This window comes from Marmota monax, unplaced genomic scaffold (assembly GCF_021218885.2).
Source record: "Marmota monax isolate L192 unplaced genomic scaffold, Marmota_monax_Labrador192_F-V1.1 WCK01_AAM20220418_F8-fsc00050, whole genome shotgun sequence".
NCBI lineage: Eukaryota > Metazoa > Chordata > Mammalia > Rodentia > Sciuridae > Marmota > Marmota monax.
In genome coordinates, this window is record NW_026694552.1 from 6,152,976 (window position 1) to 6,176,346 (window position 23,371).

The 23,371-nt window shown below is 45.8% G+C and overlaps 1 protein-coding gene across 1 annotated transcript in view; it reads left to right on the forward strand.

The window, feature by feature from the left end:
• Frmpd3 (FERM and PDZ domain containing 3) overlaps positions 1 to 22,711 on the forward strand; it is a 70,223-nt gene extending 47,512 nt beyond the window's left edge. The window contains exons 12-14 of the mRNA XM_046420837.2: positions 5,844 to 5,988; positions 16,102 to 16,923; positions 18,753 to 22,711. Coding sequence (XP_046276793.2) covers positions 5,844 to 5,988; positions 16,102 to 16,923; positions 18,753 to 21,826 — 4,041 coding nt within the window. The 3' untranslated portion in view covers positions 21,827 to 22,711. The remainder of the gene's footprint in view (positions 1 to 5,843; positions 5,989 to 16,101; positions 16,924 to 18,752) is intronic.
• The last annotated feature ends 660 nt before the right edge of the window (positions 22,712 to 23,371 follow it).

Genomic DNA, 23,371 nt, shown 5'->3' on the forward strand with positions numbered 1-23,371 from the left:
CAGGAGGACCAATGTGATCACAAGATTTCTTGGATATGAAAAACAAAGACTGAAGTTCAGAGAGATTTTTGTGGATGTGTTGTTTCTTGGATTGAACCCAGGGCCTAGATACCTGTTAATGCTTTACCACTGAGCTACATCTCCAGCCCTAGAGAGATGTGGTATAAGGACTCAGCCCAACTTTTCCGGCCTTGACGATAGAGGAAGGGGCCCTGAGCCAAAGAGTGTGGGAGGCCTCCAGAAAGCCAGAAAAGGCAAGGCAACAGATTGTGCCCTACAGCTCCCAAAAGGGACACAGACAGGCCTACACTTGATTTTAGTTCAGACTTCTGACCTCCAGAACTGAAAGAGAGTAGATGTGTATTATTTAAGCCACTATTTTTTTCATATTTTTATTGGTACATTATAATTACATAGAATAGTGGGATTCATTGTTACATATTCAGATATATTTATGATATATCAATATAACTTGGTCAATATCATTCCCCAGTATTTCCAATTTTCCTCTGCTCCCTCCTCCAGGTCCCTTTCGTATAGTCTACTGGTCGCCCTTTGATGTTCATGAGATTTTCCCCACCCCCACCTTTCTTTTCCTTTTTCCTCTCTAGCTTCCACATATGAAAGAAAACATATGACTCTTGAATTTCGGAGTTTGACTTATTTTGCTAAGCATAATGTTAAACCACTGAATTCATAGCCATTTGTTATAGCAGCAACAGGAAATTAATAGACTCTGAGATTCCTTCAAATAGCAAGTATCAATATAATTTCATTGATAAACATGCTGTTCACACCCAACCTCTGTTACGTAAAATCAGACACACCTGTAATCAGAGATGTCTTCTGTATTCATCACTGGTTATAAATGTGTGCTCTGTGAGATGGGCAACACACTTTTTAACCCTTTTTCAGATAAATCAACAGGCAAAATAGACGGATGACATCATATTGTTAGCTTGAAAGCTGCCATGGTGGGAATATGCACACCAGAGAACATGACAAATACTACAAATCAAGATTTGGAAGAACTGATTACAAAACATTTGCCAGTGCACCACTGTGTAGGGAGCACTCTGTTTCAGAGATCTAAATTTTCTTAACAGAGGCATGTAAGTTAAAGACCAAATTTGGCCCATTTTCCCCTAGATATGCCATTCTGGTTTGGGAATATTCTGGAAGGGCCTGATGAAATTAAGATTATTCACTGATTGCTGTTTCAATTTCATTACTTGATATTGGTCTGCTTAAGTTTTCTGTATCTTCTTGGTTCAACTTGGGCAGGTCAAATTTTTTTTTTTAAAAAAAGATTATTATTGAAAACAGTTCTCAGCCCTGACTGCACGTAAGAATCACATATGAAGATTTTTTAAAACACTGGATGTTCCAGCTCTTCCTCTCAGACCATTTAAATAAGAATTTTTGGGGGTAGGACACAGGGATATATAGGTCTTTGTGGCTTCCCAGGTGATTCTAATGTACACTGGGCCCAAGAACTCTTGCCTTAAGTGATATTCTGCCTTGTCCCCAAATTGACTGACTGTACCCAATTAGCCTTTCCCAGCACTGTGGATCTGAAAGCAAGAACTGAAAGACACTAGTCCCCTGGGACTCAAGGACCTCCATCTTGTGCTTTTGCCTCTCCAGACCCCTGGATTTCCATCCTTTCTCTGTTGTCAGAGATGCTAGAGTGAACTGAGGCTTCTCCACGGCACCCCAGGAAGGAGATGTGGCTGGAGCATGTCAAATTAATCCTGCTGTACCTTTTCCTGGCTGACTCATGCCTCAGACTCCATTCTCCTTATCTTATTTTCCACTTGAAGATAGCCTGAGCATATTTAGCTACAGTTTTCACTCAGCTGATTTGCTTGTCGTGGAGTGAACATGAGGTAGTGTTCAGATATCTTTCTTTAATAGATAGCAGTCTGGGACTGACACACCACTGGGCCATTACCATACCCTATTACCACAGAAGCACATAAGGGGAAGAAAGAAACTGTCAAACAAATGTCCCAAGGGATCTCTTGTGGCCCTGTGTGTCTGCCATTGTCATGTTTGAACTGTATTGCTCTAGTACTTTCTGTAGGGACAAGCATTACATTAGATGTCCTGATCATTAAAATCTTACTTAAAGTAAAATGTTGTTTTTGAAGGTTTCTAAGAAACCTACCCAACCTTTTTGCTAGCCTGCCTTTGCTTTGATTTTTACCCCTGTTGGCAAAAAAAGCACATCTGTGTTTCTTTTACAAGCCACAATTGGCCTGTGCTGGGGCCCAGTTGGCCATCTGGGATATGTCAAGGAGAGGTTTCTGATGTGCTGTGCTGAGCCAGCTGGAGATGTGCTTGGCCTTCTCTGTGCACAGGATTTCACCTTCATGCTGTTATAGTGCCGACATCATGCTGTATTGGGGGTAAATGGAAACGAATTGAAGTCAGACAGTTAAGTCAATTGACCAGTGAGTCACCAGCCTCCAGTCAGTAATTCTGTTCATTAGACAAACAACCGGCCAGCCAGGTAACTAAGCAGGCAGAATGGGAGGCTGTTCAGCATTCTGCCTTCCTGCAGCCATCTTGGCACCTAATGCCAGAGTGAGTCAGACTGCCCAGCAGTCAGTCAGCCTGTCTGTCCATCAGTCAGCCAGCCACTCAGTCTGTACACTGGTCAAGTGTTTCCCTCATTCTATTTGTCAGTGCCATTTCCTCAAAGAAGCTTCCTCCAGCTTCCAAAATCAAATGTCACACACACACACACATCTTCACACCCACCCACTCACTGCTCTAGGACATTCTATGTACTGATAGCTCTCTGTACTTTTCCTTCGTAATGCTTATCACACCTTGCAGTCATATTCATTTGTGTGAGTATTTGATTTGTCTTATTTCCTGCCAGATTATAAGGTCCATGTGATAGAGACTGGGACAGCCTGTTCTGGAATGAATGGATATAGCCATCCATTGGTCATGTTCTCCAGGAGGCAACTGGCCCATTTGTAGCATCTGGTCAGGTGGACAAAACAGCACAGGAGCATTTCAGCCAGAGGGACAGCATGGGTTAATGTTTGGAGGTGTGAAAGAGCATGGTGAACTGTAAATGATGTGTCATTGCTGGAGCATAGGGTGAGGGACAGCGATGGGTTGAGAAAGGCACAGGCAGAAAGGTAAGGAAGATGTGGTTGGAGACATAGGTTGAGTCCAGGTTCCAAAGGGCTTTGTATGCCATTGTAAGGCAGTCAGATTTTACCCTGTAGGTGATGAACTATGGAATATTTTAAGTGACAATTAGAGTTGTACTTTAGAAATACCCCCTGGGCAGCATTATGAAGGTGAAGCGGAAGGAAGTGGGAAGAGACTGGAGGCAGAAGGGCCAATCAGGAGGCTATTATAAGGAGGTCCCTAGGTTTATGTGTCCTAACCTTCTCCTTATCATGAGCAAATGTCACAATCTATATAGCAATACATACCCACAGATGAGGCAGCTTTTCACCATAGCCTGAGAGGCTTGGTATCAGCACACTTGTCAACCATTTACATATCCTTTGAGAAGTTTGGGCCTGGGAGGAAAATGATTAGGGCCTTATGAAGTGGTGACAGCAGAGATGGCCGTGGTGTTTATGAATGCTTCTGAGGCAGAGCTAGTGAGTCTTGGTCCCTCAGAGTAACGGTAGTAGCAGCCATCCACACCCACACCTCTGTGTGTCCTGCTATTGGTGACAGGGTATAAAACAGGGATATCTAACTCACCCTGCCCAGTTCCATACCCAATGTCTTTTTTCTTATATGTAAGATTGACCATTCTGCTGTGACTGAAAAGTATCCATTAACTAAAGAAACAAACCTCCCCAAGCCCCCCCACACACACACACTTTTTGGTACTAGAGATTGAACCCGGGGCCCTTAACCACTGAGCCACATCCCCAGCCCTTTTTATATTTTATTTAGAGACAGGGTCTCACTAAGTTGCTTAGAGTCTTATTAAATTGCTAAGGCTGGCTTTGAACCTGTGATCCTCCTGCCTCAAGCCTTCCGAGTCACTGGAATTACAGGTGTGTACCATGACACCCAGCCTACTTCTTTTGTTAATGCCTGGTCTGGGAATTCCAAAATGCTGTGGCCACCCACATCCCCATGGCTCCCTCTTTAGACAGTCTTCGGTAGTCATTATATGAAGACCAGGGAGATTGCAACCCTCAATGACTTCAGTGTGATCCATAGGTAATCAAGTCATACTTTTAAAATTATAGTAGAGATATTAGAAAGTTTTCTTGAAAGGGTACTGTTTTTTTGTATATAATTGCTAGATATCTGTTAGCCAGCTTACCATCACTGTGACAAAATTACTGAGAAAGTCAATTTAAAAGAGGAAAGATTTATTTTGGCTCATGATTTCAGAGGTCCATGGTTTCCAGGCCTGTGGCGAGGCAGAACATCATGGCAGGGAGCACATGGTACAGAAAAGCTGTCACATTACAACAGCGAGGAAGCAAGGAGAGAGCTCACTTTTAAAACAAATCCACTCCTCCAAAATGCTTGAAGCTATGAATCCATAAATGAATTAATCCACTGATGAAGTCAGAGCCCTCATGATCCAATCACCTCTCCAAGGCCCTGCCTCTGAACACTGCTGCACTGAGGACCAAGCCTTCAACAACCGAATCTTTGGCAATCATTTTTCATCCAAACCATAGCTGCATACAGTGGTGCACATCTATAATTTCAGCTAGCCAGGCACCGTGGCACACACCTGTAATCCCAGTGGCTGGGGAGGCTGAGGCAAGAGGATTGCGAGTTTAAAGCCCATCTCAGCAATTTGGGGAGACACTTAGCAACTCAGCAAGACCCTGTCTCTAAATAAAATACAAAAAAGGGCTGGGGATCCATGGTCCAGTGGTTAAGTGCCCCTGGGTTCAATCCTGTGTGTGTGTGTGTGTGTGTGTGTGTGTGTATTTTTCCCCAGCTACTTGGAAGTCTGAGGCAAGAGGATCACAAGTGTGAGGCCAGCCTCAGCAACCTACTAAGACCCTATCTGGAAATGAAATAAAAAGGGTTGGGGATGTAGTTCAGTGGTAGGGCCCTCATGTACAAGGCCCTGGGTTCAATCCCCAGTACCAACATAAAAAGCAGCACCAATGCAAATTTCAAGGCCACTTTGGGAAAGAGAGGGCATTCAAGAAGATCCGAGCAGGACTGCAGGCCAGAAAGTATTTGCCCCTAAAAGGACAGTTAGGACTTGATTCCATAGAGTGTCCCCTATGTTCAGGAAACTGCTCTGGGTATTATAGGGGCCTATGTAGATGAGTATGAGATGATTCTCGCATGCAAGTTGCTTACAGTTAAAGATGTCCCAGGTTGGGCTGGGGATATAGCTCAGTTGGTAGAGTACTTGCCTTGCATGCACAAGGCCCTGGATTTTATCCCCAGCACCACACACACACAAAAATAAATAAATAAATAAAGATGTTCCAGGTCATTCCTCAGCCTAGCCTAGACCCCCAGCTCTCTCAATTGGCCTGCACATCTGCTGAGCTGTGAAAAGCACAAATACAACCAGCCACAATAGTTATGTGATGTTATATAATTCTGGTCTTTCTCAGTAAAGGTGCTTCATCAAATGTGTGAGTAAAGGTTGATTGGATTTTGATATGTGGGTAAGAAAATACTACACAGAAATTCTCAAATCAGAAGAAACTGTTTGTCAGGTTATTTGCCTCAATTTTTGGTTCAGAAAACATGGTTCTTATAACTATAGAAGCCATCTTGTTTCTTGTTGTTGTTACAATCCTCCTGGAAATGTACTTGCCTTCCACTTTCTCACAACTTTATGTTTCTTTGCATCTTTTCTGCAGCCTCTGGTGCTGTTGATGGAATGGCCTGAAGCCACCAACTTTGCCTGCCTGATTGCGGGGTACTGCCGCCTCTTGCTGGATTCCAGGAAGATGGTCTTCTCTAGGCCTGCCAGCCAGCCTCTTCCACCTCCAATGATCAAGGCAGGTAGGGCTCAGCCTCAGTTTTCCATGTGCCAGAGGCCCTTTGGACCCTAGAGATGTGGAGAGAGGAGCTCTGCTGCCATAGCACTTACTCCTTGCAAAAAAAAAAAAAAAAACCAGCACCAGGTTTCCCACTAGTGAGCACTGTAGCATGCATCTTAACTGGCACACCCTGACCCCATGGGAAAGGCAGCAGGACTTTGCATGTGCCTATTCTACAAAGGATGCCTGTGGCAACACATTCTGATTAAGTTGGTGAATAAGATAAAAATAGCACACACACAGGAGAGCCAATTAAAGAATTGCTTTGGCAAGGCATAGTGGTGCACACCTGTAATCCCAGCTACTCCTGAGACTGAGGTTGAAGGATTGCAAGTTCAAGACAAGAATGGAAAACACAGTGAGATCCTGTCTCAAAATAACAGTTGCAATGGGTCTAAGACAAAGCTTTAGAGGTATAGTAAGCCAGGGGGAGATTCCTGCATGTTCTGGCTTAGTTGAAGTGGGATTGATAATGAGGAGAGACCTCCTTTTTTGATCATCATAGTGGGGCTTGACAAACTTGTCTGAAATACAAGGCCATTGAAGGCTGGGGTGGGGTAGGTGGCAGGGAGTCTGGGCAGGCCAAGAAGAAGGTTTTGGGATAGGAAAGGATTATGATGAAGAACAAGTGCAGCCTCTGGACAGAAGACTTCCCAGTTAGGCAACTCAGTGTAGATACTTCTCAAAGCTCTCCAGGGGCCTTGGGAAAAATTAGCCTAGTCCAGACACTGCTGCCCAGAACTGAAGCTAGAGAAAAAGGTGACCCTAAGAGCAAGTATTCCACATATTAGACCTCAGGCTCATATACATGCAGGAAGTACTCCCCCACCCCAGCTCCCAAGTATCATGGGCAAAGCTGAAACTTAACACCTAGTAGTCACCCTTTCCACATGCTTAAAACTTTTGATCCACTTGCCTTTGCCTGTTGACTATTTCTTCTCTCTTCATGACTTTCTTGTGGGCTGGGGATGTGGCTCAGTGATAGAGCACTTCTATAGCATGCACTAGGCACCAGGTTCAATCCCTAGCACTGAAAACAAAATAATTAACTAATTAAAAAGAATACTTTCTTGGTTTTTAGAATTTTTCACTTCTGATCTAGACTGAGGTGTTTTTTAAAAAATATATTCTTGGGGCTGGGGATGTGGCTCAAGCGGTAATGCACTCACCTGGCAGGCGCAGGGCACTGGGTTCAATCCCCACCACCACATAAAAATAAAATAAAGATGTTGTGTCCACTGAAAAATAAATATTAAAAAATTCTCTCTCTCTCTCTTCTCTCCCTCTCTCTCTCTTTAAAAAATATATTCTTAGTTGTAGATGTACAAAATACCTGTATTTTATTTATTTTTGAGTATTGAACCCAGTACCTCATACATGCTAGGCAAGTACTCTTCCACTGAGCCACAACCCCAGCCCCCTGAGGTGTTTTTGAGAATAGAAACACAGTCCTGATGGATATCCTGCCTGTGTGTCATTTCCCTACATACATGTCTTCTTCCCTCTCTTTATCACAAACAAGTCCATCACAAATCTCATGACAAGCCCAAAATATTGTCCATAAGAATTAAAAGAAAATCTGCTAAACATATTTGGGAAATGATAGGTGGCCCCAAAGCACATGAAGGGGGCTTCACAGAGAGATGCAAAAGAGCTGAGTTGGAATATGAAGAAACCAGAGGAGGGTGGTGCTACACGTCTTCAGGTGAATAGCTCTGAAGAGGCAGGTGCATACTTGCAAACCTACAGATGGCCAAAAATTAGAAAAGCCAGCATTAGCATTATCAGTGTCACCTGTGTTCCTCTTCTGTTTAATCACATCCGAGTAAACTGTACCTCTTACTGAGCAGGATGGAGAGAGAAAAAGGGAAATGGGAAGGCAGAAGAAAGAACCTGAAACCCAGCCAAAGACCAGATGTGACAGAGTTGTTCAGGGGGATCCACTTTTAGCAGGTGCTAGTGATAGCTTGTAGTCCCAATCTGTCTGAGAAAAAGTTTGACATCCCATCAACACCCTAACCAATGCTGGCTCCAAGTGTTCCCCTTGCTCTGGGATAGTAGCACCAAGTGAAGGACATGGTATCACGAGTCCCTGCAGCCTTACTGAGCAAACACCTCCCATGTTGCTTCCCTGTCACTTTTCCAAAGGAAAATCTGCTTCATGGGATTCTCTTACAGCTAGGCATAGCTTTAGAGCCCTCTTCCCTGATTCCTGACAAACCCTTGTATCTGCAAACTGACAGAGGCTCAGGGTATTTATGAACATTCAGGAACCAAACAGACCACCGTGGTGTCTCTGTTGTTTATAGGGCTTTTTCTTCTTAGTGTAAAAATAGCTCAGGGACAGATGCAAATAGCCTCTGATCTTCCTTTCCCATCTCTTCTGGCTAAATAAACAAGAGCCACAACTTGAGCTTGGTAGCACCTCACCAGGGCCTTGGTTTCTTATCCTTCTGAACTGTTAGATACTGGTTTGATAGATACTGGTTTGATAGCAGGTACCCAGAACTCTTGCTACTAGGTGCTGTGGGGTGATCTTCCTGTCTCTTCATGAGTTCACAGAACAGTGGCTATCCCGGCAAAGCAGGAGGGATGGGGTGCACTTCTTATTTCATGGTCCCAGGGAAAAAAGGATGCTATTGAGAAGACCTCAGCCCAGGTTATATTGCAGAGATTATCAGTTCTGCTCTTGTAGAATTCTAGGACCAAGATCCAAAGCTGAGATCCATTTCCTCTCAACATTCATTCCAGAACAGATGCCCCAGTGCTGACTGTTGTTCTTTAGCAAAAGCCTTTAGGGTTTAGGCCTCCACCCAACCTCAGCTGGGCCTTTTCCTGAGGAGCCAAAGCCTTAGCCTACTCAGGACCTTGTCTCTCTCAAAAGGAGGAAGATGTATGGCTAGCTCTGTATTCTTATCCCACAGGAGTTTCTGGGTGCCAGCTTGTCTAACATGGTGTTTAGCCTACCTGACCTTTAAACTAAAAACTGGGAAAGAGAAGCCATCACCACTCCCATACCCAGGAAAAAGGGAGAATGGGACGTTGTAAGGAAGGAATTCCCTCTCAGTAATTTCACCAAAGTTGGTATTTTACTTGTTCATTATGCACACATTTCTCAAATATTCTTTGTACCAGGCATTGGGGGGGCACAGCTAGGAATAATAGACATGATCCTTGCCTTTACATAGCTTAGAGTCCAGTGGGGGTAAATATACACAGACAGATGATTAAGGGGAGAATGCTAATATAGTTAGTATCTTTATATTTATAGAGGGGAAATTCAATAGTCACAACAAAACAACACCTGTGTTTGAAGGCCCAGAAAGGCTGTAAACTTAGAGAATGGCTCACATGAATGCCAATTCTCCATCTAGTCTGAGGGGTCAGAAAATCCAGAGGCAGCCCTGGATTTTCTCTAGCCCTGAGCTCCCTATATCCTGAGGGAATCCCAGAAAATAAAGCCTTGGGGACCCCTGTTAGAACCTCAGTTGGAGGAATTCACTCTACATTTTCTATCATGGCTGGAAACAGTTTATTGTGGTAAATTGAATATTCTAGTTAATGGCTACTGAATATTCTACACATGACTTATCACTTTTCATGTAGATAAAACCCAGCAACATGCATGGAATATTAAAATTAGACTGAATATAATAGACATTTGTTTTGGTGGTACTGGGGATGGAACCCAGGGCCTCACCAATGCTAGACAAGTACTCTGCCACTGAATAGACCTTTTGATTTTGATTTTTTATATTTTTGGTGATTCAGAAAGAACATGAGTTTCTTGCAAGGCCCTAGGTCCTCATTATGACCAGTGATTATTGGACTGAAGAATACAGAATAACCGAGTACTAGAAAGCTGGATGAGTCAATGTTATTCAGACTGTATATATATGCGTGTGCATCTACATATACTGTTTAGTAACTCCTGTCAGTTTACTGTCCTGTTCTTTGTAAGCATTTTAAGTCAATCTTCTGAGTGGCTGAATATAGAAGAATAAACTAGGGCACCCCCCCCCCCCAGGGAAAGCTCATGAGCAATTTACAAAGATTTGAAATCTAGGAGGCATGGTGTCCCAGCCATCCGCCAAACACACCTGGTTTCACTGGCTTTTCTAACCTTCTGCATGGAGGAGCTTTGAGCTTCTCCAGGCATACTCTCTTCTCTGACCTAAAAGTCACAGTACTAAGTGGTAGGTGGGGCATGACCTGGCCTTGACAGTCTACTATTGGGAGATGCTTCCAGCTTATAGGGAGAATTCCAGCCTTGGGCTGGGAGCAGTGGCTCAGATCTGTAATCCCAGTGACTCAGGAGGCTAAGGCAGGAAGACCACAGATTTGATTCCAGCCTCAGAGTCTTAGTGAGACCCTAGGCAAATTAGCAAGACCCTGTTTCAAGATAAAATAAATAAATAAAATGGCTGGAGGTGTAGTTCATTGGTAAAGCAGGTCTGAATTCAATCAGCAGTACCAAAACAAACAAAAAAACTCCAACCTTTGCCTAAGAGGAGTTATCACCTGGTACATACCCAAAAACCTGCAGACAATACCTTGAGGTGGATAGACATCATTTATAGATAGTTCGTTCTTCTGGCTCAATGTTTCCCTTCTTCCATAAGCCTCAGAGGCCTGGTATGAGGGTCATTAAATACTATCTCCCCAAGAGATCCAGAGGTCCATAGATACAACCAGTAAGGCCAGATATGAACCCATTCAATCTAATTATTGAATTTCTATTTGGAAGGGCACCATGAGCTTTAGAAAACCAGAAGAACTTGGCATCTGAAGACAGAGACTTGGATTCCAGTCCCCGCTCTGCCATATCTTGGTTGTTTAAATGGAATCTTAGCATCCTCATCTGTAAAATGAGGATAATAATATTATCTACTTCACAGGGAATTTGACAGGATTACATGAGATAAACTGCACAAAGTGGTTTCACAGTGCAGTGCACTTTTTTTTTTCTTCTCATAAGGATTGAGGGTCTATCATGTGCCCAGCACTTTTTATTTTTAAATAGTTAAATTTTATTTAGATATAATTTCCAAATCATGCAATTTACCCATTTAAAGTACATAAACCAGTGTTTTTAAATATATTTAGTATAATCACTGGGTTGTATAACTATCTCCAAATTTTAATTTTAGAACATTTTCATCTCTCCTCTAAAAAAGCACGCCTGTAATCCCAGTGGCTTGGGAAGCTGAGGCAGGAAGATCACGAGTTCAAAACCAGCCTCAGCAAAAGTGAGGCACTCAGCCACTCAGAGAGACCCTGTCTCTAAATAAAATACAAAATAGGGCTGGGGATGTGGCTCAGTGGTCATGTGCCCTGAGTTCAATCCCCAGTAACAAAAATACACACACACACACACACACTAGTAGTAGTCACTCCTCTTTTCCCTCTAATTGCCACACAGCCCTAAGCAATCACTGATGTATTTTTTATCTCCATAGCTTAGCCTACTCTGAATGTTTCATATAAATGAAATCATGCAATATATGGTCTTTTGTGACATGCTTTTTTCAGTTAGCTTAATATTTTCAGAGGTCATCCAAGTTGTAGCATATATCAATACTTCATTCCTTTTATGACTGTGTAATATTTCATTGAATGGATATATTCTTTATCCATTCATCAGTTGATGGACACTTGGGTTGTTTCTTCTTTTTGGCTATTATAAATAATAATTTTATAAACATTCATGTCCAGCTTTTTATAAGCTGGTACCAAAAATATTTTTTAAATATTTTTTTTAGTTGAAGATGGACATAATACTTCATTTTATTTATTTATTTTTATATGGTGCTGAGAATCTAACCCAGTGCCTCAAACATGCTAGGCAAGTGCTCTACAAGTGAGCCACACCCCCAGCCCCAAGGACATGTATTTTCATTATCTACTTAGGAACAGAATAGCTGATCAACTGATAACCCTGTGTTTAACCTTTAGAGGAACAACCAGAGTGACCATACCGCTTTACATTCCACAAGCAATGGATTACAGTTACAATTTCACCATAGCCTAACACTTGTTATTGTCTGTCTTTTTTTTTTTTTATTTTTTATTGTTACTGTCCATCATATTGGGTGTGAAATGATGATATGCAAACTCTCAGTTCTTATTTGCGGTTCCCTAGTGGCTAATCATGTTGAACATCTTTCGTGCTTTTATTGTCTATTTATATATCTTCTTTGATGAAACATTTTTTCAAATAATTTGTCCCTTTTTTATGTAATACTGGGGATGAACCTTGAACCCAGGGGTACTCTACCATTGAGCTACATCCCCAGCCCTTTTTATTTTATTTTTGAGACAGGGTCTTTCTATATTGCCAAGGCTGGCCTTAAACTTGCAATTCTCCTGCCTCAGCCTGCAGAGTCACTGTGATTACAGGTGTGTGTCATTATGCCTGACTATGTCCATTTTTAAATTGGGCTATTTAACCATAAATATGAGGGTTTATTTCAGGACTCTCAATTCTATTGCATTGATCTGCCAGCATAGCAGATCAATGTATCAATAGTATAGCTATTTTGATTATTATTGCTTTGTTTTATATTTTGAAATCAAGAAGCATGAGTCTTCCTCCTTTGTTCTTTTTCAAGATAATTTTGGTTATTCTGGGTCCCTTGCAATTCTGTATGAGTTTTTGAATTAGCTTGTAAATTTCTACAAATTCAGCTTGGATTCTGATAAGGACTTCGTTGAATCTGTAGATTAATTTGGGAAAGTATTTCCATCTTAATATTAAGTCTGTCAATCCATGAACATAGAAAATCTTTTCCCTTTATTTACATCTTCATTACTGTCTTTGACAAATATTTTGTAGTTTTCAAGATACAAGTGTTCTTTTGTTAAATTCATATTTATTTTATTCTTTTGGTACTATCATAAATAGAATTGTTTTCTGATTTTATTTTTCAGATTGATGGTTGCAAAAAGATAAATTTGATTCATCTTCTCAAAGAAACAAGTTTTAGTTTTGTTAATTTTCTCTACTTTCCAATCCTCTATCCTCCAGTATTTCCTTATGCTTGCCTTATATTTAGATAGCTCTTTTTCTGGTTTTTTAAGGTGGAAGTTTAGGTTATTGATTTGAAATCTTTCTTCTTTTTACGTGTAGGCATTTATAGCTACATTTCCTCTTTAAGAACTGCTTTAGCTAGATCCCAAAAGTTTTGGCATATCGTATATTCATTTTCATTGATCTCAAAGTATTTTATAATTTTTCTGGTGATTTCTTCTTTGATCTATTGGTTATTTAAGAGTATTTTGTTAAATTTCCACTTATTTGTGAATTTCCCAAATTTCTATTATTGATTTTTAATTGAATTCTGTTCTGTGCAGGAAAAATGCTTTATATAATTTCATTTCTTTTAAATTTATTGAGACTTATTTTATGGCCAACACATAGTCTATCTGGGACAACATTCCAAGTGCAATTAAGAAGAATGTATATTCTGCTGGTGTTAGGGAGAGTGCTCTATAAGATGTGTTAGATCTAGTTGGTTTATAATATTGTTCAGGTCCTCTATTTCCTTGTTTATCTGCTTTTGTTTTAACTATTATAAAAAGTAGAATATTGAATTCTTCAACTACAACCAGGCATTGTGGTGCTTGCCTGTAATTCCAGCAGCTCAGGAGGCTGAAGCAGGAGGATCATAAGTTTGAGGCCAATCTCAGCAACTTAGCAAGACCCTCAGCAACTTAGTAAGACTCTGTCTCAAAATTTAAAATATAAAGGGCTGGGGATGTGGCTCAGCAGTTAAATGTCCCTGGGTTCAATCCATGGTACCAAAAAAAAAAAAAAGATAAATTCTCCAATTACAGTTGTATTGTGTATTTCTTCCTTAAATTCAGTTTTTCCTTCATGTGTTTTGGGGCTCTGTTGTTAATTCCAGTGCTGTGCATTTGTCAAAGCTATAAACTCTAACAAGAGTTAACACTGACATACTAACCCTGCCAAACTAAAGTTTGTTTGTTGTTCTTTTTTTTTTTTTTTTTTTTTTTTTTTTTTTTTTTTTAAAGAGAGAGTGGAGGGAGAGAGAGAGAGAATTTTTTTAATATTTATTTTTTAGCTTTTCGGCAGACACAACATCTTTGTTTGTATGTGGTGCTGAGGATCGAACCCGGGCCGCACGCATGCCAGGCGAGCGCGCTACCGCTTGAGCCACATCCTCAGCCCCTGTTTGTTGTTCTTGTTTTTGTACTGGGATTAAACACAGAAGCACATTACCACTGAATCCTAGCCCTTTATATTTTATTTAAATTGCCAAGGCTGGCCTCATACTTGCCATCCTCCTGCCACAGCCTCCAGAGTCTCTGGGATTATAGACATGAGCCACCACGCCCTATTCAACTGGAGATGGAAAGGCATTTTTTGTGATTTGTTTGTATTTATAGTACTGGGTATTGAACCCAGGGCCTTGTGTATGCTAGGCAAGTGCTCTATCAGTGAGCTACATCCCCAGCCGGAAAGCATTTTGAAGTCTTGTTTTATAGATTCTTGACCACAATGATAAACTGTAGAGTAATGGTTGAAAACATGGGTTTTGAAGCCCCTCATATCTGGGATCAAATTCAAATTGTCATTTATGACTCATGTGACTTTAGATAAGTCATGTGACCATCTGGGTCAGTTTCTTCCTCTCATTGGATTGTGAAGATTAAATGAGATCATGTTTAATAAATTGACCTGTTAATGCTTGCTGTTTACCTGCTGATAGCAGAAAGAGCTGTTGCTGTCTGAGTGCATCCTCACAGATAACATGCAGAAGGGCTCCCAAAACAGCATGAGAGAGAAGCCATTCAGAAATAAAGCATTTGCTACTGGGTACAGTGGCACATTCCTGTAATCCCAGCAACTTGGGAGGCTGAGGTAGGAGGATAATGAATTCAAGCCAGCTTCTGAAACAGTGAGGCACTAAGCAACTCAGTGAGACCCTATTTCTAAATAAAATACAAAACAGGGCTGGGGATGTGGCTCAGTGGTCGAGTGCCCCTGAGTTCAATCCCCAGTACCTACCCCGCCAAAAGAAATAAAGCATTTGCTGCAGATAGTTCTCAGATGTAAGCACCTACCATCAAGAGCTATTAATGCCAGTGGGGTGGTACATGCCTATAATCTTAGTTATTTGGAAGGCTAGGGCAAGAGGATTGCAAGTTCAAGGCCAGCCTCAGGTACTTAGGTCCTAAGCACCTGAGACCCTGTCTCAAAAAATAGAAGTAAAATTGAAAAGGCCTGGGTGTGTAGCTCAGTGGTAAAGCACCCCTAAGTTCAATGCCCAGTACCAAAAATAAAGAACAAACTATTGATAAGAGCATTTTACCACATGTATGTGTAGCAGGTGGGGCTGGCCCTGCATGAACACAGGAAAGTAATAAGCTTTGAAGAATTATGAGAATTCAACCCCACCCTTCTTCCACATAGCACATCCTGTCATATTTGCCATACCCTTTACACGTTCAGATACCCAGAATTCTACTAAGTAGATAGCTATTATTTTAGGGCCCCTCTGTCAACAGTCCACTTTGAACCACAAATTCTTGGGCATTACACTAGTTGGATTAACACTTTCTCAGTAAAGTATTAGTAGCTTGTCAGATGCATTTCCTTGGGCTAGGAGAGAACCAAGATAACAGGAGCAATAGAGCACTGGAGGTTGAGATAGCTCTGGAAAAGTGCAGGTCCTGAAGTGACAGTTCTCAAAAGAGTAAAGTAAACATCACCTCTTTAAATGTTTATAGCTGACTGCATACCAGAGGTAGCAGTCCAGCAGTGCTCAGCTGTCAGGTATTTCCCCACCCCCACCTCACCCCATGCTTTTTCCCATTTCAAAGGTGATGGGATTATTAGCAGTTCAGGCCTTGAGATTCACTCACTTCACTTTCAGGGTCAGCAGGGACATGGCCCATCAACTCCCCTCCCTGTGATCTCTAGCCAGATAATGCTTTCTCTTGGTATCTGCTTGCCATCTGTGCAACAGGGACATGATCCAGACATGTCAAGGGAGCTCAGCCACTGTCCTCAGCATTAGGGCTCATCTGTTGATTCTCTTTCTGGGTTTAGATTACATGCACAGTGCCCACCGCCCTGTCACTGGGGGCCACCTGGGGAAAAAGGAGAGTAGTTATGTGGGCAGCGTGGGCGCCAGCCCCAGGAAGTCGAGCCTCTGCACGCCCCCACCTACCGACTCTGAGCTTGTCAGCTTCTGCTACCTCCACATGCGGGAACAAAGGAAGGAGCAGGAAAGCCGGACAGATGTCAACGAGAACCTAATCTTCTTTGAGGAGACCAGGCCCCGGACCAAGTCTGACCCCACGTCCAAAAGCTCTGGCCAAGGTTACGACGTGGTCCCTGATGACTTTGATGCAGCCAGCCTAGACCACGAGCCTTGTGCCAGCAGGGCCCGGTCCTACACCTTGGACAATTCCCTAGGGGCTGAAGCCCTGAATTTCTACTGTGACTCATGCAAAGCCAAATTCCAGGAGCAGCAGGGCCCTCGCAAAGGCGGGAGGCCTGGCTCCTCTCGTGACAATATGGTAGACTTGATGTCCCTCCCACCACCTGGGAGTGAGGAGGAGGAGGAAGAGGAAGATGAAACAACTTCTCTGTTGCCTGCCATTGCCGCCCCACCCCCTGGTTTCCGAGACAACAGCTCTGATGAGGATGACCCCAAGCGCCGAGCCGTCCAAAGCCAGGAGCAAGGACGCCACCTTCGTGGGCTCTTGTATGATGAGATTCCAGTGACGCTGATTGACAGTGTGCAGACCCGGACAGTTCGAGATCATGCCCAGGAGCTAGATGATGCTCTAGTGTCCACCCTGCAGGCTCTGGAAGCTCTGGCTGCTTCAGAAGATGGACCGCACCCCCCACCCCCACAGACTGCAGGTAATGGCCTGTTCCTTCTCCCTTTTTCCTCCTCTTCCTTCTCCCAGCCAGGAAGAGCCAACAGATAATGTTGTTTCTTCTCAAATAGACATTAAAGTCACTGTGGTGTGTCAGAGCAGTAGCAGTAGATGCCACAGAGGTCATCCAGTTAGTGTTTGCAGAGCAACAATGCTGTGACCAGGATGGGCTGCTCAGCTCTAGCCAGAGGTCCGGCCCTTACCATTCCATCTCTAGTCCATCTCTCTGGACATGTCTTACAGATAGAACCCAGGGATTAGAGCCATGACAGCTACAGAGCCAGGCTAGGAGGAAGGATGAGAGAAAAAAATTGTGAGAGATACAGAAGCTAGGCAAATGATATCAGCATGTACATGACTGGAAGAAAAACAACAGGACTAAGTAACCACCTTGTGACCTGGGATTGGGGATGCCAACACTGCTAAGGGCTAAGGTCTTTATCCTACCTGAGAACATGCCTCTAAATCAGGGGCATCAGAGTCCTGGTTTCCTCATTCACAGTCAGTGTGACCCGATGCAAGGCACTTTTTGTTTCAGAGCCTCTCTGTTATCTCAAATTGGTTTGAGAACAGTAGTCACATCATGTTGGGTTATTGTGAGGATTAAATGCGATCATTTAGTCAAAGCACTTAAACACTATTTTGCATAACAGTAAGGACTCAGTAAGTGGGAGCTACTGCTATTAACTATTAGTGGATAGGAGAGTCATCAAACATGGCTGAAATAGTCACATGTATGTCCATTCTAGACAAACACATCAGACATGTACCCATAGTTACAAATACATACCTCCATATATATATATATATATATATATATATATATATATATATATATTTTTTTTTTTTTTTTTTTTTTAAAGAGGTAGCTGTGCACAGTAGTGCATACCTGAATCCCAGCAACTCAGGAAACAGACAGGAGAATCACAAATTCAAGGCTAGGCTCAGCAACTTAGTGAGGCCCTAAGCAACTTAGTGAGACCCTGTTTCAAGATAAAAATTTAAAGGGGCTGGGAATGTAACTCAGTTGTAAAGTACCCCTGGAATCAATCCCCAGTGCAAAAGAGAGAGGAGAGAGAGAGAGAGAGGTAAATGACATAGTAACAGAAAAGAAATAGGGAGCAATAAGGAACCTGAATAAACACTTGAGGCCAGGAAGACTGTGGACAGAGAGGGTGATAGGATGCTGCATCAGAGGAAGCCTGCCATTTCTGTACATGAGGGTCCCCTTGACGTGGGCAGCCCCTACATGTTTGTTACCACCTCCCCCCACCCTGGGGCCAGTATTTCTCTTTGCTTAGACTCTGGAGCTCCAAGAGCTAGCTACTCCCAGGCCTGAGGCCCATGTGACTGCCAGAGAGGGGACATGCTCAGCTAAATGGCCTCAGCTGCAAAGACTGTGGGCAGCCTGGCCAGATGAGGAGGGATAGAGAGGGTTCTCTCATTGCCAGCCCTCTTTAGGACAATTAACAGAAATTTCCTAGCTGTTGAATCTAAAAATAATGTTGATTAGCATGGTTGTTTTTTGCATGTGATTTGCATGTTAATTTGCCACCAAACTGCCCAGATCTTCTCTTCGCCTCTTTTGTTATTTTTTTGGATTCCATCCTTTCATACCCCTTCTTACAACTTGCTCCTCTCTGGCCCCTCCCCACCTCTCCTCCCATCCTTAGCCCTGAATTCCTCTCAGGCCTTAGTTTTCCCCAGTTTTAAACACTGTTGGCTAACCTTGGCCTCCACCAACTCTCTATATCTGATTGGAAAAGAACTTGATATCAGTAAGTATAACAAATCCCATCCCTGTTCATTCAGGTCTGATTGTGCTGGCCACAATCACTCCCGAATCATCGCTGGACTCGGGCCATGAAACTAACTCTTCAGAGCTCACAGACATGTCTGAGATGATGTCGGCCATGAAGCAGCACCAGAATACCACCTACTTCCTGGCCCAACACCTCAACAAGGACAGCCTCCTTGCCCGCAAGGACCTGCCCTTCCGGATCCAGAGTTGTGCAGCCCAGGCCGTTCTCACGGCCCCTTACTCTCTTGGGCGCCCGGATCCAAACCCATCCCTCCAGCCAGCTGTCACAGGCCAGAGTCCTGGCCCCCCAGGGGCTCGGAGAAAGCTGCCCCACTCAGAGACCCAAACACAGGGAGAGCGATCATACTCCCTGGCAGTGCACCCAGCGCTGTCTCCACAGCTTAGTGAGCAGAAGAATCTGAGCCTGCTGCCCCCAGTTCCTGAGGACAAAGGGCCTGGCCACACTAGGGCAGGCCTGGAGATGTCACTGAGAGCAGCCACACCATCCATTAGTGAAGAACAGGTCTCAGAGATGAGAGAGAATCTGCCCAAGGAGGTCAGGTTGAGCCCCAAGCTTATCCTGGACCCAAAAGGTAGTGTGACCCCAGCCATCATCTCGGCTGCCATACAACAGGTGGTTCACAGTAAGAGTCTAGCCACTCCTGGCGGGGCTTTGGTGAACCCCCCAAGCAGAGGGGAGAGACAGTTGGAGGCCAGTGGGGGAAGGCCAGAGGTCAGCATGGGCAGACCAGAAGTTAGCATGGTGAGCAGCAGCGCCAATAAGAATCTGAAGTTTAAAATGAGCCCCGGTGCTCCAGAGACCTCACGGAATTCCCAGCAGCAGCTGGGCACAGAGGTCTCTTCCAGCCCCAGAGCACCCCCAGGCAGCCGGGCTGACAGCCTACACCTCTCCCCACAAGAGGATAGGCTTCCTGTTCCAAGTTTCCCTCCCAAAAGCTATCATCTTTCACGAGCAAGTCGAGAGTCAGTGGGCAAGCAAGCTCCAGGGGAGGTGGCAGGCAAGGGTGGAGCAGAGGGTGCAAAGCCTCCACCACACAAGCAGGGCACTGTCTCCAGCCAGGGAGAGAAGGGGCAACTGGAGAGTACTTCCAAGAGCAGCAAACTTGAGGAGACAAGCCTGGCCCCCCGAGCTGGGTACCCGATGGCTCTGCAGAGCCCCAGCTGCCAGCCTCGAAGCCACAGCCCTAGCTGCCAGCCCCGTGGTCACAGCCCCAGCAGCCAGTCGCGAGGCCAGAGCCCCAGCTGCCAACCTCAAGGCCAGAGTCCACTAAGGCCACAGGCTAGCAGCCGGCAGGTGAGCACCATGCCCTCTAGGAAGCTTGAGATGACACTGGATGGAGCCCACTTATCCTCTGAAGGTCCCACAAAGCCCAAGTCATCCCGTGGTCCTTTCCGGCTACGCAATTTATTCTCTGCCACCTTCCCCACCCGCCAGAAGAAGGAGACTGACGAGCGACAGGCACAGCTGCAGAAGGTAAAGCAGTATGAGCTGGAGTTCCTCGAGGAACTTCTAAAGCCACCAAGCCAGGGGGAGCTACCAGGCACTGAGTACCTGCAACCTCCCGCACCTGGCCGCTGCAGCTGCCAGCTACGCAGCAGCCCCGTGCAGCAGGGGCCTGGCATGTCCCGCGAGCAAAGGCGTAGCTGTGATTGCAAGCGCATCTGCCGAGGGGGCCGACCACAGGCGGCCCAGACACCGGTGCCTGGCCTCCAGGGGAGGGAGAGGGACAGGGTCCCCCCTACTCAGAGACAGCCAGAGGCTGGCCCAGGCTTGAGCCTTGGTAGCCCCATCAATATCCGACGCATCCGTTCCACCAGCCTGGAATCTCGAGAGTGCCGATCGGACCCAGAAAGTGGTGTTTCGTGCCTGACCACGTGTGCCTCGGGGGGTGAGTGTCTGGGAGCTCCCAACTACAGGAAGCTGATGCGCCGTTACAGCATCAGTGAGCTGGACCAAGGTGACAGGGCTTCGCTGACCTCAGATGTCTACCCACACCCACCCCTGGGCATGCTGCCCAGGGAGGCCAAGGAGGTAGAGGCAGGCCTCCCCCTAGGCTTGGGTCCCAAAAGCAAGTCTGTGGAATCACCAACCCTGGGAGACCCCTCATACGTCCAGGTTACCCCTGAGACCAAAGGCCCCAGGCCAATGGCCGTGTTCTCACTGCCAGAGGAGGTATACCGGAAGCCTGCCGATCTAGATGAGGACAGTGAGACTAGCAAGTGCTGCTCCATTCGCTATTGCTTCTACTACCGCAAGTGTGATATGGCAGATGATGCCAGTGATGGCAAGGATGAGCTCTCCTACTCCATCCCCATGAAGATTCTGCCTGGCATGAAGTTGGATGAGCAGGTGGTGCCTGTAGTAAGCAGGACCCTGCAGGTGCTGGATGCTGCCACCTGCAGCAGCAGCCCCGAGGCCTCCCGCACCCAGGAGATTGACCTTCGGGTGTCCACCTTCGAGGGGAGCCTGGCCAAGATCAATGCCCTGCGTGCCCATGCCTATGGCCTCCCTGATGGCTTCCTGGCTGCCCGGCTAGATACCAATGAACTGCTGACAGTCTTGAGGCAGTGTGTGGCCAGCCCCGAGGCTCGTGCCCCTAAGCCCTATGTCTCTCAGATCTCTGAGTACAAGCTTGAGCTAGCTCTCAAGTTCAAGGAGCTCCGGGCCTCCTGCCGCCGGGTGGCCAATGTGGACAAGAGCCCGACTCACATGTTGGCAGCCATCACAGGCAGTTTCCAGGTGCTGAGCAGCCTCATTGAGACCTTCGTGCGGCTGGTATTCATTGTGCGCTCCGAGGCCCAGCGCCAAGAGCTTCTGGCCAAGGTGGAAGAGGTGGTGAGGAATTACACCTTCCTGCTGCGTGCAGCTGAGGAGTCCACAGCCCGGAACCTTAACCAGCAGCAGCAGCAGCAACAGCAGCAGCAGCAGCAGCAGCAGCAGCAGCAGCAGGCAGCTGCAGCAGCAGCAGCTACAGGGGCAGCCACAGGGCCCCCACCAGGCTCCCCAACTTCAGCGACTGTTATGAGCACATTCACCCGCTCCTTAAAAACCATTATTAAGTAGGGCATCTGCCCAGGCCTGCCCCCCTCCCCACCCACAGCCCCAGGTTTGAGCTTTGTGGTCCTTGCATCTTGTGGTGAGTGTGTGTGTGTGTGTATGTGTGTGCGTGTGTGTGTGTGCGCGCTGGGCCAATCAGGGTCCAAGAGCCCATCAGTCTCCAGGGAGTGAAAAATTCCCTTGACTGAGGCTCTCTCTTAAGGGCTGCAGGCCTAGCTGCCGCCCTGGGTGTCTTCACCCCTTCCCTGGCCTCTGGGTGTCACTGTGAGAGCAGAGGCCCCTCGCCACTACGCTCACCACAGAGCTGTATTTTATCTCTTCTCTGGGGCTGAGAGGTGACATCAGGCTCACTTCCTGCTCCGAGTTGGGCAGCAGGGGAGCCAAGGTCTCGAGCTCCTCCTGGCATCTGCTCCCTTCCCGGGAACAGTGGTAGTAGCAGTAGGCCACAGCGCCAAGTTGAGGAGAGAGGCGCTCTGTCTAGATATGCCCGCCCACCCTTGGGCTCCCGCTCACCAGGCAGGAGCCACCCCAAGGGCCTATGCCCAGGTGGGTTGTGTGCGGAAAACAGCTGTGCCTGGCTGTCAGCGGCCAGCCCAACAGGCTGGTAGCCTTGGGAGCCCTTGCCCCCAGGTCCAGCAGCTCCACACCAGCCATCTCCAAAGCACCCTGCCCCTTACTGATGGGCAGGGCAGCTCAGTCCACTAGGGAGCAAGCCTCTGGGATCACCCCACTCGTTGGGTAAGGTACCTGGTGAAAACGTCTGCCCTGGGGAGACCCAGCGCAGGCCTGGGAGTCCGCACGGTGCAGCCCAGCCCCACGAAGGGGCTGTTGCCAAAGGTGTGTGGCTCCTCTTTCGACATCTCTACCAGACAGACTGTCCTTAGGAGTTGACTTAGCTATGGTTGGGGTGGGGGGTGGGGGGAGGGGGGAAGGGGATGGGGTGGGGGGGCATCGATGACTATATCTTAAATTTCTGGAAGCTAGCGTGATATGTTAATCCTGAGTATATGCTTTTGGCTGTGTATTGACCCTGTGGATTTGTCTCTCTAAGAAAAGAAGCTGAGCGCCTTACCCGGTGCAGCCCTGCACCTCTCTCTCCCTTTCCAGAGCCATCTGGAAGGGAATTCACACTGTTTAGCATCCTCCTCAACACACATCTCCTATTGCCGCTGCCACCACCCGCCGCCGCTGCCGCCACCACCACCACCTCCGCCACTGCCATCGCTGCCACCACCAGTGCTTTCCCCGACCCCCACCCCCTGCAACCTTCCTAGGAGTGAAGACACGGAGTCCCTACCAATCCTCTCATTGTAGGGAACAAGGAAAGCCAATGTTTCTTCTGTATAGATTGATTCTCTTCCACCTCTCCATCCCTCCCTGTTCCTGCGCCCTCAGGCTCTGTGTCTGCCTCTCTTTCATCACTGTGCGAGAGGCCCATGTGAAATCTCTCGTTATTCTGTGAGTTTTATAAAGATGTACACTGTGCTGAACCCCTGCCCATCCTTGGTAACCCCTAGCGCAATAACCCCCCTGAGTGGTGAGTTCTCCCTC